The following is a 14,303-nucleotide window of genomic DNA, read 5'->3' as shown; positions in this document are numbered from 1 at the left end:
CCGCCTGAAGGGGGCGCTGCGGAGCCTCCTCTTGCCCTTTCGCCTTTAAATGGGCTGGAGGCTCAAAGTGCGCACGCGTCCGGTCTCCTTTTTTTTTTTTTTCCCCCTTCCCTCCACCTCCACCTCCACCTCTCCTCCCTGGCTCGCAGGGAGACCGGGCGCGTGCGCACTTCGAGCCTCCAGCCCGGGCAGAGAAAGACAAGGCGAAGGCCCGCCCTCCGCCACTAACTCCCTGTTTCCCCCCCCCACACACACCGAGCGCGTTCCTAGGGAACAGGCCCCGCCGCGCGTGCGCATAAAGCTCTCCCTGGCCCCTCCCTCTCTCCCCCCTCCTTGCTTCCGCCGCAGGCTCCGCCCACCCAGCGAGGGAGAGGCCGCTGCGCAGTTCCCGGAGAGGCTTTGAGTTCGGCGGCTGCACTTGGCGGAGGCAGAAGCGGCCTCGCTGCGAAGGAGCCTTTCCCCTCACAAGCGGCCCCCCCCGCCGCCGCCATGGTGAAGATCGCGTTCCAGTCGCCCTTCGCCCACAAGGACGAGCCCAAGAAGGAGGCGGCCGAGGCCCTGGTGGCCGAGCAGGTGAGGAGAAGACGACGCGCCGCCATTTTGTGTCGGGGGGCCAGCGGCGGGCCCCGTGCGCCTTGCCCCCCCTCCCCCGGGCAAAATGGCGGCGTCCCTCAACCGCCTCAGGGGGGAGGGAGGGAGGCAGGGAGGGGATGGGCTTTGTAGTCCTTCGGCGGAGCGAGAGGGAGCCGAAAGAGGAATTGCGGCCCCTTGACCTCCCCCCCCACCCCCGACGGGGCTCTCCTGACTGGTTCACCCGAGTTTGTTTATCGTGACTATGCATGGGGCGGGGGGGGGGAAGGGAGTAAATGCATCTATTCGTTAAATTCCCACTTGGGCGGTGTGGAAATTGGAGAAATAAATGCAATAAATTGGGGAAATGAATGCAATACATTGGGGAAATGAATGCAATACATTGGGGAAAGAAATGCAATAAATTGGGGAAATAAATGCAATAAATTGGGGAAATGCAATACATTGGAGAAAAACGCAATAAATTGGGGAAATGCAATAAATTGGAGAAAGAAATGCAATAAATTGAATAAGTAAATGCAATAAATTGAATAAGTAAATTCAATAAATTGGAGAAAGAAATGCAATAAATTAACGTTCCTCAGCTACACACACACACACACACACCACGCTGCAGGTAGGCAACGCCTCCCTTGCTGGCTGGGAAGGCAACCATGTGAGCGCGTGCTTGCGTGCACACACGCCTTGCACCAACATCCGTGCAATTCTGGAACGTAACTGTGTGGGACTGGAGGGTCAACACGCCATGACGTCTATAGTCGGGTTTGTGCATATAACGTGGGCTTCCTTTTGAGGTAAGTAGAATATATAGGCCAGCATTGTACGCCTCCAGACGATTCTCCCCTTATTTGGGATTCGTGGACCATCATGTCGGCTTAACTGGTATTTAACCACCACCACAGTGCCTTCTTTGATTGGGCATCCTTTCCCCCTCACTTCATAGGATTCTGTGCCTATTATTGACTTGGTGTGTTTGTGTTCTGTGTGCAGGATTTAGTGGGGGAGAGGGGAAGGTTGATCGTGATTGTATGTAGTTAGTGTTTATAATACTAAAGTCTGCTCTTTTTGTGTGTGTGAGTATGACTAATCCTCTATTGGTGTGAGTAGAGTCACAGAGCTATATAAATAGATATAGAATATACTTCCTTCTGCCTAAATAGAGGATCTTAATCCACCAGTGAAACCTGTCCTGGTTGATGGCTTGATCCTTCAAGACTAAGGAAGAAGGCACAAAAGGGCCTTTGGCTAGATGGGTGGCATACAAGTTTAATAAATAAAATCAAGTAGAGACAGGAGTTGCAGGTTTTTTCTTAATTAGTTCTGTTTTTGTTTATGCTGAGCAGTAGCAGTTCTGCCTTGTCTAGGAGTGGGGCCTAGAGATATTTTTGGAGATACAAATTTAGACTTGCAAGTGGTGTATTATTTTGCACCATAACAGCTTCCCATTCCCTTCTAAATTGAAATTCTTTTTTTAAAAAAGTTAGCCATGGAAGGAAGGTAGGAAATGGGAGACGGGAAACAAATTGCCTTCAAGTTGAAAATAAAGATATAAATCTAAAATAACCTAACATGTTAGCATGGGGATCAGGTATTATTTTTTCTTTCAAAGTGTAGTTTTTTTTTAAGAAGCTTAATCTTTTGCATGCTTATATAGAAGTAAGTTCCTGGGTCTGAGAAGAGAATAATGAGGATACTATGGATTTTCATCTTTCTTCCTGGTTTGTAGCATTTCCTTAACAGCTTTTTAAGATCCTAGCAATTCTATTAATGAACCCTTCATTATGACAGCCTTGACCACTTCAAATGCTTCCAGATTATCCTTGCTCCTACTATTTTGCAAAATACTAGTTTTGCATGAAAAATATATTTTACAATCAATTACTTTTTTTAGCTGCCCTTACATGAGAATACCATGTGATTATATTTGCTTCAAAAGATATTTTAGGAACTATTTGACCTATAAACAAAAAAAAATCCTCTTTTTTAAACCTATTAAAAAGTAGGTGATGTCAAGGCTGGGTTAGGATATAATCTCATATACTTAATTAATGAGGTGGGAACTACTGAAATTAGTGATTTCTATCTTGGCCTTAGCATGTTTAAATAAATTTGGAGGCCTATATTAAAACTTGCAATTTGCTTTGAAAACTTGGTAGTGTTAAAAACAAATTTTCCTTCAGAACTGATCCCACATGTTGAATGGTTTTGGAATGCATGCTGATGGGGATTTTTGACTAAAATTGGAAGGAAGTTTGAAAGATTTTACAAAGGCACATAACTAACAGCACAAATAATGCCTAATCTGTATTTTGCTTTTTGACGGGAAAGAATATTAGGCAAACGACAGATTAGGCAATTATGCATGCACATGCAAAGTTCACAACTGTCTAATCATGCATTTGGTTTGAACAGTTTAAGGAGTCTAAGCTGTGCTTATTTTCAGTAGGTATGCTAGTATATATATGAAATCTGCAAAATTATCTGATTTCCTGTGCCTGCTTTCACTTTCAGAACAACTCTGAGTCATTCCAGTTTATAAAAAATAAAAGCTTTGTTGACAGTGTACATGTTTGTGCCTGATTATGTTTGGAAGTTACTGAAAACATTCTTTTCATGCTGCTTGTATATACAGGACAATTTGAGGCAGTTAAAAGTTCCTAATTTGTGACAAGCGTTGATGGTTTGTCCCTAATAGCCGAGATCATATACTTGAATGATATTACATGAGTTCTCTTTAAAAGGGCATGTAAAATGCTTCTACTGTGAAATGCACAGAAATGGATGCTTAAATTCCTCAATCTTATGCAAAATACATGCCTAAACCTATGTAAGAAGCGTAAATATGAAATAGTTTTATTATTGATCCATGTTTCAAAATTCCACTAGTAAAGTTCTGTTTAAGTTCCAGAAATTGTAAAGGTTGTCTAACATCAATTTTTAATTGCTTAAAGGGAAAAGTCTAGGATAGCAATTTAGCAGTCGCAACTGGATACCAAAATATAAGCTAGTGGGCTAAAGAACTGCACAGGGAATAGTTACATGTATCACTGTCTAATAGATATGGATTTTAATGAACTGATTTTATTTTCAGTATAATACTTCAGCTTATGCAAAGTAAAATCTCTACACCCAAGAAACTGGGCCAATTTCATAGTGGATTACAGGATATTTTAAATCCAAACATAATATGCATAAAATTCACAATAAAGGGGAGGGTTTTTGAGTCTCAGTCTTCCTAAACCCCATTAGATGTAGCATCATTTTTGAAAGAGTCCCACCATTGATTATTGTCCTATAACAGTTTTAATGAAAAAAGAAAATCCTGCTTTAAGATCAGATTTATACGGAATTAGTTCTAACCTCTTTAAATATGCAGTGGTTTCAGTGTTATAGATGGATCCATATTTCTAAAATATAGATGGATCCATATTTTTAAAATAGGGATATCCAACTTTTTTCAACTGATGGGCATGTTGGGATTTTTTTTTTTTTAAAAAAATCTTGATTAACTTGCCTATTTACAGAATCCCTGCCAAATCTCAATTTCAAAGCACGATTTGTCAAAATGCAACTATTGAACACTCTTTTCTAGTGGTTTTCTTTTGCTCTTTTTCTGGGTAGATGTGTGTTTTCTGAACAAAACAATGGTAGAATCCTCTCACTGTTTATTTTTGTTTCCTAAAAGTAGGATATGTGGGAGTCTTGGATATGAAGATGAAACTGGAAATTGGATCCCTGTTTTGCAGTAGGCAGACTTCCCACCTTAAAGTCATAAATTGCTGCATGTAAAGTGGGATGGGCTAGGCCAGGGGTAGGCATATTGGCAGTGCCTAGAGAGCTGTCTGCAAGCAGAGTAATGCCTTTATGCTTTATGTTGGCAATACCAGTCTTAAGCTGTGTACCTAAACATGTTGTATATGAAGGCCAACTCTGTACACACCCAGGATTTCCCTTAGCAGAACATGATAAAGATCAAATGTTACCTAACCCAGTGGTAGTTTGATTAGACAGTCTTAGTTTCCTGTCTGGTGGCCAGACAACATGGCTTTTAGGGAGCCCTGTCAAACTTCTGATAGGAAAGTTGCTTTATTTGTTGTCACAGATGTTTCCTGTGCGCTTAATCTACTTTTGTATTAAGTCAGATGATAACTTGCTGAGCCAAAATGTGCACGTAGTATATCTCTCTTCTCCCTCCCCACCCCCAAATCTCCAGTAACAATTGGGTGGCTTGCTTTTCCAGTATGTTGCAATTCATCTGAAGCTTCTGCAAGCACAAAAGCATTGCTCTGAATTATCTTTGCAATTTAGCAGTTGTGAATTTGCACACCAATCAGCCAGTGGTGGCAATAGAACAGGCATCCAAATAATCAGAACTGTAGTAACATAACATTGTGTTGAATAAATTTCTGTTTCTCTCACCAGTCGGCTTCTCTTAATTGAACCTACCTCGCAGCTATGTTGTTGTTGGGGGTGGGGGATGAGAAAATGCTGTGCATTTATGAGTTTCTGAACAAAGAATAAGATGCAAAAGCTAGTAAATAAATATTTAAAGACATTTAATTTGAAATACAGGTTATGGGAGTACAAAGTAGTCCTCAACATCTGACCATAATTGGGACTGGAATTTCCATCACAAAACAATGTAATTTTAAAGCATTATATCACAGGACTTAACAATGGTAATCCCTACACTGCCTAGATAACAGAGAATTGTGGGTTTAAATGGGTACCTGCATTTAACATTTTGGGCATTTGTTCAACTGCCTTCTCTCCTAGTTGCCTGCCCCGACCTGCTTTTGGTCTGATGCATTAACCACCACGCCAGTCTTGTTCTGAGAATGTCTAGAAGAATGTTTATAATACTGGATATTTTTTTAACTTCATCAAAAAAAAAAAAAGCCTTGCAGAGAGTGGAAGTTAAAAAGGCATAACAATAAAGGTTCATTTTCAAATGTTTATTGAGGGAATTTTGTTACAGAACTTCAAATATACTTTCTGGAGCCTTTGTTCTATTTTATAAATCCTTAGATACATAGGTAAGGGAGTTTAAGACTGAATGATCCAAGTACATAGAATATTTCTGTAGGCAGGGATACTTAACTACCTTGAACTGTGAAATGCTGTATTAGCATTTGTGTCAGTTGCTGATACCAAAGGTTTGTTGGGGATTTCCAGTGAAGTATAAAGAAATCTGTGTTTCTTGCTTACACAGATAGTTAGCTTTCATTTTGTTTCATTCTAGGTCAGCGTAATGGCTCCAGACAAGTTGCAGCATGATTTTTTTTATGGCTGACTTTTGACTGGAGTACTTGTTGTTAGCCAGTGTCACATTTAAAGCAGCATTAAAAAAAAAAGCTTTTTTTTCAAGATAGAATCCATTATCTGAACAAAATCACCTTCATAGTTTGTATTTTACTCATATAGACTCTTCATGAGTTGTTCATAGTTGTGGAAAACATGTATAATCGTTTTAATACGGTAAATTCAAGTAAAATCTAGGCCTTTAATTTGTTGAAGAGGCTCAAATAATTGCAATGGTTAGCATTGTTCATTGAAACAAATCTGTGACAGTTGCATATATTGGGTTCTGGAGAACTCTATTCCCCCTCCCATAGAATTGTGATTTTTGTTTGTTTTTTTGCAGTTCCTCTTTTAACCAGAGTTTTTGCAAAAAGCCCTCACATCATTCCAAAGAATTCTGAGCCTATCTAAAAGTGCTTCCTCTTCACAGCCATTATGAACTTGTGCTGTAGGATGGATAGTTAAAAGACCACAATTGATAGGTGGAAACCAGACAGTAATTGTAGGAAATGGAGTACTAGAACTAGAAATGGCTTTTAATATTTCTTGCCTCAAATTGTAACAGAGCATTCTAATGACACTTACATTTTTTTAATGCCTGAGTAATCCTAATTCTCAGTGCCATGGTGAAAAATCTATAATCTGATGGCAAAATTAGAGGAGGAACATTTACGTTATGTGACTTGGCGGCTGGATTTGTGAAGCCATGAGAAATACGTTTTTTTTCTTTCGTTTTGCTTTATCTTGTCCCCTGCCAAGATGACCTTTTGGTGGAATGCCAGTTGAATCTTATCTTTATATTTAGGGCAAACACTGTAACCTTGGGCCAAAACCCTGTTGTGTCTCAACATTATCTTTCACTTGCGAGGGTAATGCCACCCTATTGATTCAAGGACAATAGTAATTAAAGATAATTTCATCTCTAAGACAATAGAAAATTTAAAACAGCTTTTTCTCTGTTTTCAAGGACCCAGAAGTCGCAACACACAACCGCGAAGGTTCCTCTGGAAGATGTCTGCTGACTCTTTTGGGACTTGCGTTCATTTTAGCTGGAGTAGTGGTTGGGGGAGCCTGCATCTACAAATATTTCATGCCAAAGGTATTGGAGAGTTGATTATTATCCCACTTATTTCTGAGTTTATCTCCCCGATTTTTAATTGCTTCAATCTAACTCTAGGCAGCATACATTCAGTAATAGGCACAGTAATGATGGCCAGCTAGTCTTTGAAGGTCTTCCAAAACAATCCAGTTTTTAACAATCTCCTTGAAGGAAATGAAGGAAGGAGCCACTATGATCACAGAGAATAAACTATTTCTTAGGAGCGGGACACCCATAAAAATGCCTCCTTTGGGATGATCATGCCTTGATAAAAAGAGATCCTTAGTGTTCCTATACTGTATATTGGGTAGCAGATTCTACTCAGGTAGGTAATTCCAAAAGTGGCCAGTTCTCAGTCTTACAAGGCTTTATAGGTAGCTTAAATGGCAGCAATCAAAGAATCTGCTATACTATAACAAGTGTCTCGCTGCGTGCAGTGTTATCCAGTGGTCAGCTGTATTCCACGCTATTTGAAATTTCTGGATTTCATCTTTAAGGATAGCTCCCTATAAAGCAAATTAACAGTAATTGAATCGAGAAGTGACAAAGGTTTTGTGTGACTGTAGTCACTTCCCCCATTTTGTGTTCTCTGCATAAACAAATGACTTGAGAAGAGGAAGTTCTCTTTGTCTTCCTTCCTTTGCTTCAAAAGGCAGGTTAACATACTCCAGTCCTTTTCCAAACAGCGGTCAGCGCATATCACGGCTGATCTCTCCTTGTGGTCTTCCAGGATCCAGTAATATTTGCAGAGGTTTGGGAAAAATGGAATCAACGCCATTTTCTTGGCCCATTCAGGGGAAACTACTTAAGCAATTCTGAGATAGTTGAACTATAAAATGAATTACTATGCCTTTAAATGAATATGATAGCTGGCAATTCCTTTTTTTTTTTAAAGAACAAAATGTTCCGTGGTCAAATGTGTTACGTGGGAGAAGACGATCGGATCCAGGCCGCCGAGCCATATTTCCTGCCCATTGCTGAAGAAGCTGATATCAGAGAAGCAGATAACATTGCCATCATTGATGTACCTGTTCCAAAATTCTCTGACAGTGATCCGGCTGCTATTGTGCATGATTTTGACAGAGTGAGTCTTTGGGGGGGGGCGGGGGGGAAACTTAGTGTGGGTTCTTTTTATTCTTTCTTTCGGTAAATAATTTTGATGGATGAAATCTCTTTAATAAGGGGATGCTTTCCCCCCTTTTCAATATTTTTCCCCCTCCCCCACTCCTCAGTTTTCAAGTGCCAGCAACACGTATACTAAATGTAAAATAATATTTATTAGTGCTTTCTGGGAGAAAATTTCAAAATAGGAACCCTAATTACACAAATTCCAGGAAAAATTGTATTGCCAAACGTAGGAGGAACGATTCATTCTTCAGAGTAGAGATTTCCTATATCTTAAGGGAGGCATTCGTTAAACTGATGTCCCTCCACGAGTTTGGCCTGTAACTCCCATCATGCCTAATCATGGCTGAAAGTGGTGGGTGTAGAGTTGAGAACGCGCCAAGTTGGGATAGCTGCCTGTGCTATAGCATGACCCACTGGTACCAAGGCAGGGAAATGACCGTGAGAAAGAACCTAGAGCTTGGGTGTCAAACTCGTCACATGACACATCGCGACATATTGCAACTTTTTTTTGTATTGCCAGAGCTGGGGTGGGTGCAGCCTCTGTATGATGCAGCCGCAGTTTGACACCCCTGACCTAGATGCTGCTAGGAAAACACCAGGTGCAGAAAAGGCATGCAGTAAGGCCAGAGGAGGGGGTGGAGAGTCTTACAAAGAGACCTCCCTGGAGTATAAGGGAGAGAAGGCAAGATGTGGAGATTTTCAAGACTTATTTTGGCCTGTCTCAATAAAACGTAATTTTAGTCTTGTGGAATCTTGTTTCTTCTACATACAGTTGGCTGGGAATATTTCTGAAAGCATAGTTGCAGTTCACAAAAATACATTGGGACTGCACAGGCTTAGACATGCTTAGCACGGCCAATTAACCAGCAGGCCTTATATAGGGCTGCTCCCTTATTATGTCTAATCCTGTGAAATATTTATAGTCATTTCCAGTCAGTGTTAAGATAACTGCAACGCCACATTACCAGTTTGGGAACATAGGAAAGTGGGTTAGTTTCAGTGTTTTTCATTATCTGAGAATATTACAAGCGGAAATTCAGTATTGTCCTCCATTTTACCCTCTTATTTTTAACCTGATTTTTTTTCTTGATCACTCGATCCACTCAGATTTTCGTACTGTGCAGGCTGTCGTGCAACAATTGGCTCTTGGTGATAATCCCATACTTAATGCAGCTTTTCCCTCCTGGCACTTTGATATGTTGTATCTGTAGTACCCATCTGACTGTTTTACATAAAAGTGCTACTGATATGGCATCTTAATTTTCTCCCTCTTAAACATGAATTTTAAGTCACAAGTTAATGTGATTGATAGAAAGCAAGTCTTCAACATTTATCTTGGGAGTTTTACCATGTGTTGGGTTGCAAAAATGAAATGTGTTTACAGATTGCTGCTGTGAGAACAGCTTCCTATTGATAACGTTGTTGCATTGAAAAATAACAATTTGGGGATGTAGCATAATCAACGTTTGTTACTTTTGTTTTCAAATCAATTGTGTTGCAGTAAAACATCATTCTTGCAAAGGGCTGATTTGAAACAAGTGGCAGAATTGAAAATCCATCACTAGATGTTTTTTCCCTTATATTCTTGTAGCTCCTGACAGCCTACCTTGATCTCCAGCTTGGTAACTGCTACGTGATTCCTCTGAACACCTCTATCGTTATGCCACCAAGGAACCTGATCGATCTTTTTGCAAAATTAGCGGTAGGTAACAATTAAATGGAGCATGGAAGATATTTGTGTATTCTTGCTGCAGTGCACATCTGCACAGAGAAAGTTTAGATTAGAACAACCGTCTTGTGTCATTTCTAGAATTGCTGCAATGAATTAGTTGGTGAACTTGTGACCTTTAAGATCCTGTGCAAACTGATGAGTTGCATTTTTAAATCACAAAAACAATGCTGGCTGTGGAATTCTGGGAGTTGAAGTCCACATGCCTTAAAATTGTCAAGGTTGAGAAACACTGCTTTAGAGTATCATCTATCCCCCACCCTCTGTAACATGCTTAATTGCCTTCAGGTGTAACTTTGGTCTTGGTTGAATAATCCCAAATGTCTGTATTAAGAATGTTATTTTTCCCACACGTAGACGGGTTCCTACTTGCCTCAGACTTACCTTGTTCGTGAGGAAATGGTTGTGACTGAAGAGATTGATAACGTATCAGATCTGGGTGTCTTCATTTACCAGCTCTGTGTAGGGAAGGAAACCTTCAGACTTCAGCGCAGAGAGAAGATCATTGGTGAGTATTCTGTTTTGAATTGTTACTGCATTTCAGGATATGAAAAAGAAACCAAGGGACGAGAAAGGGAAAATTGCTGAGCGTTTTAGAGTGGGCGTTTGTGTGCTTTTTCTAATCTTAAGGGGGAAAGCTGCCATGGGAATAATAAAAGTTCAGTAAACAAGTGAGTTTGTTAAATGGAGGGATTTTCCACCAGGAATTACCTTACTAGGATCCAGCTGTTATTCCTGATGGGTATATCGAGAGCCCTAAACTTTGAATTCAATTCCAGCTAACCCCAGATTCTGTTCTTTAGCTGCAGTCAAGCCTTAGCGAATCAGGAACCATTTCTATTATCTTCACTTAGACAGAAGAGAGCCAATGTTCTCCAGGATGTGAGGCTGCTCTAAGATTTAAGTAGTGGTGCCAGATAGATTAGCAGTCATTTCCTAGCTGATCCTTTTTTTGTGTATGGGATAGGGTGTGGTGAGAAGGAATGTGTAACTTGAGTTGGTTTCCTTAGTATTAGCTAACAAAGTGAAAGGTAGGGCCTGTTACATAATATTGGAGCACCCAATTTTATACCGTCGCTCGTGTCTTTTGCTGAGTATACGGCTGATATTCAGTAACCCTGAGTAGTGAAGGACACCGGAGAGTATTACTTTTATACCATTTTATACACCCTCAGCTTATAAAAAAAACTTTTAAACTAAGAGCAAAGTGTTTGGTTGTGCTTTATATACATGGAAGTAGGAGGGTTTTTTTATTACCTCTGTACTCCTACTGCTCCTATTTTAAGAATTTTTATGTGATCACGTGCATTCCAAACAGCTGAGGTGGCTTACAGCCCACTTTACCAGTGTTAGCACTTGTATTCATGCCCCAGATGGCTTCCCTAAGTCCTTTCAGCATCTTTGCTGAGTATTTTAATCCATCCCCTTTTGAAAATTGGCACTTGCCTCTTGAAAGCTAATATTTGAGAGTGGACTTGGGCTCGCTGTAGAGTCACTCCTGTCAGATAGAATTAGCAGGTCACAGTCCAAGTTATCGTGAGTACTGACTAATAGCACCATACTTGCAGCATAGGAAATAATATATAAAAACCATGGCCATATTTACAAGTTCATGTTCATTCTCTTATTACAAGGATAGCAATGAATGATATTTTGGCACATGTTGTCCAGGACATTTTCAGGTGCCATTTAAGGATCTCATAAATAGATGAGCATTTCTTGCAAGATTTTGCTTGTGACCACCAGTGGTGTAGTAAAACAAAGTACAGAAAATCTGCAAAACATCTAGAATTCTTTCTAGCCCTTTTACCAGCAGTGAAGGGGATGCTTAATTCTTTTTCCTTATGCACGGTAAATTAATGTGTTCTCTGTGGTGTTTCTGCTTTCCCTTCTACATTGCGTTTGTCTTTGTGCACTGGGAAACAAGGGGCAAGCTGCATAGGATTTGCTCTCAAACACATAATGGTGACCTTATTTTGTGAATCACCAAATTCTGAGTCAACTGCCTAACTTCCGTAGAGTTGCATGGGAGGGATGTTTTTCTTTGCAATTCCTGATCAGAACAGTCCTCTTTTTAAACTCAGCTTTTCTTTTGCTGGGCTTCTTCCTTTACCTCAAATTTGCTCCCATTCTGTTCTGTTTTTGGAGAGTTATCCTACAGATGGCATCTTTAGCCCCTTCATGTGGTTTCTAGCATTCCATTAAGGTGGAAACAATAAAAAGGCAATGCCAGCTTGAAGAGCACACTTTGAATTCCATATTGCAGTCTTAGCCCCCCCCCCAATGTCCAAAGAATGAGATTCATGGTGATGACCCTTTTAATAACAACTGAACATGGTTTTCCTGGGTTTTCCCCCCCCCCTTTCATTTACCTAAAGCTCCAGTAGGTGTACCTAAGCAGTTACAGCCAGTCATTATAACACGGTTTTTCAAACTTAACTTTTAAAATGACTTCAACTCCCAGAATTCCACAGCCCGCATGCTTTGGGAAGTCTTTCATGCTGGATGACTGAACTTGGAACATCTGTAGTCTGTGGAAAGAAAAATCTGTTCTATCTGACCTGCTCCTGTTCCCTGGATAATTGGCATTGTGTGTTTTTTTTTCCCTCCTGTCTTTCTAGGCCTTCAAAAGCGCTCTGCTGAAAAGTGCCACATAATCCGACACTTTGAAAACGTGTTTATTGTTGAAACCAAGTTCTGTCAGCAATGAATAGGTTGGGTGGAAAATGACAATCACGCATCTCCATTAAAACTCCAAGCTTTACACCTTCAGTTTCAGAATTAAATGTGCAGTGATAATCAAAAGCCTTATGTTTCCTTTTCTGTGAATTGCTTAGATGAAAAGAAAAAAAAAACCCTTTAAATCCACAATAGGCTTTTTGAAACTTGTGGTGCTGCTAATTTTTCCAGCTCCTTCAATTTTGAATAGTAACATTTCAAAATGGATTATTCTCTTAAAGACATCTATATGTCTGTTTTAGACTGAAGAAACAAGTTGAAATCCAAATACCAGTTCCTCCATAAACATGTAATCGAATCATTACTTGACTCTCTCACAAAAACTTAATACATTAATCTCTAGTTTGCACATTAGTTTCTAGCTTCATAAAAATGTTCTGCACTTGGTTTTCCACTAAGGAAACAAAAAAAAAAAGACACATCAACATTTTAAGGGTTTTATTTAAACTTCATTTGTGAAGCATGTAACTTTAACCTTGATAATCATAAGCAGCTAACATTGCTTTTTTTTTCATTTTGTGCAATTACTGTATTAAATATGTATGTATATTTGGAGCCTATCTTGAACTGACTTTACTACTTTTAATTCCTCCCTTCTGTTCGTTGTGATATTTAGTTGTATAGCTAAGCACATTTATTCTTAAAAGCTTTTACATTGGTATTTTGGGTTACTGGACCTACTTCTTAACATCCTAGATCCAAATATATGTGATTAATATTTGTATTAGGTCCAGTTTTCAGTGTTTCCATAGCTATAAAATTCCTATCTTGTGAAATTTCTAGAGCAGGCCTTAACGAGCAAGTTACCACTATTACTGCAGAGAGCTTATCCTTGTTTGGGATTGTGGTCTGAGTTGGTAAAGGGATTTCTAGAGAGCTGCAAACCGAGTATTTTATAAGGGACTTTATATTTCACACAGATTGTGGCAATCCTCTAATAAATGTTTCTCTTAAGATGATGGTGGTGGCTTCCATTTTGTTCTGACTGCGAAAGAAATTGGGGAAAGGGCAGACTTAACGAGGTTTATGAACTGCATAGCCTTGCCGCAGGTCTCAGATTTTTTTCATGTCCATTTCAACTTCGGTGGGAGTCCAGAAGCCCCCGAATGGATGAGCTGGTGCAGAGGAGTAAAACCTCTCGTCATTAAGTATTAGATTTCCTTGCCTTTTCGGTTGGTTAAAAAAATTAAGCTACCAGTGTATAGTTCAAGAAGAAAAGCGTGCCTTTGTGATTTGTACAATATATGTTGCAGAATTCAGTTTTCTGTTGCTATGATTTGGTTAGCCGTAAACCCTCTCCAGTGGATTTGCGTCATCATCTCCTTTCTTGAATACCAATGCAAAATCCTCCAGGCCAGCTTAGTCACAACGGAGCGTGCGAGTTCGCTAAGCTTTAAGCTTTCATTTGGCCCTTTAAAAAGATGTTAATGCAACTCCAGATGGCACTTCTTGGTAGTGAGGGAGTTAAATGTCGTATTTTTGTTCCATAGTGCCTGTTTTGTTGTGTAGAACCGATAAACAACTGTTCACCAGTTGGGACCTTTTCTGATCTGGTTCCAGGAAAGAGGATAAAGCAGTTCAGTTTGATTTAGTATTAATTTGCTTAATAGTTCATGTACTTTCCCCCATGCAAGTGCACAGCTTTTTGTTGTAGTAATCATAATTTGAGGCCACTTTTGAAGGGGAGCAGCCAGGGCCTCCCAAGAAGTAATTGTG

At 39.9% G+C, this 14,303-nt stretch overlaps 1 protein-coding gene across 1 annotated transcript; it reads left to right on the top strand.

Moving 5' to 3' along the window:
* Positions 1 to 363: 363 nt before the first annotated feature.
* Positions 364 to 13,544, top strand: ITM2A (integral membrane protein 2A). The gene is made up of 6 exons (XM_039348766.1): positions 364 to 573; positions 6,860 to 6,991; positions 7,887 to 8,075; positions 9,711 to 9,821; positions 10,206 to 10,356; positions 12,470 to 13,544. Exons 1-6 carry the CDS (start codon positions 490 to 492, stop codon positions 12,556 to 12,558), a joined length of 756 nt encoding a protein of 251 aa, XP_039204700.1. The 5' UTR covers positions 364 to 489; the 3' UTR covers positions 12,559 to 13,544.
* The last annotated feature ends 759 nt before the right edge of the window (positions 13,545 to 14,303 follow it).

Source organism: Crotalus tigris, unplaced genomic scaffold (assembly GCF_016545835.1).
Source record: "Crotalus tigris isolate CLP2741 ecotype Arizona unplaced genomic scaffold, ASM1654583v1 scf7180000018172.2679963, whole genome shotgun sequence".
Taxonomy (NCBI): Eukaryota; Metazoa; Chordata; class Lepidosauria; order Squamata; family Viperidae; genus Crotalus; species Crotalus tigris.
The sequence above is the reverse complement of the archived record's forward strand: the minus strand, read 5'-3'. Positions and strand labels throughout refer to the sequence as shown.

Coding starts and splice junctions, on each gene's coding strand:
- ITM2A (XM_039348766.1), top strand. CDS start 490: ATGGTGAAGATCGCGTTCCAGTCGCCCTTCGCCCACAAGGACGAGCCC. Junction 574..6,859: donor AGGCCCTGGTGGCCGAGCAG/GTGAGGAGAAGA, acceptor TCTGTTTTCAAG/GACCCAGAAGTCGCAACACA. Junction 9,822..10,205: donor ATCTTTTTGCAAAATTAGCG/GTAGGTAACAAT, acceptor TCCCACACGTAG/ACGGGTTCCTACTTGCCTCA.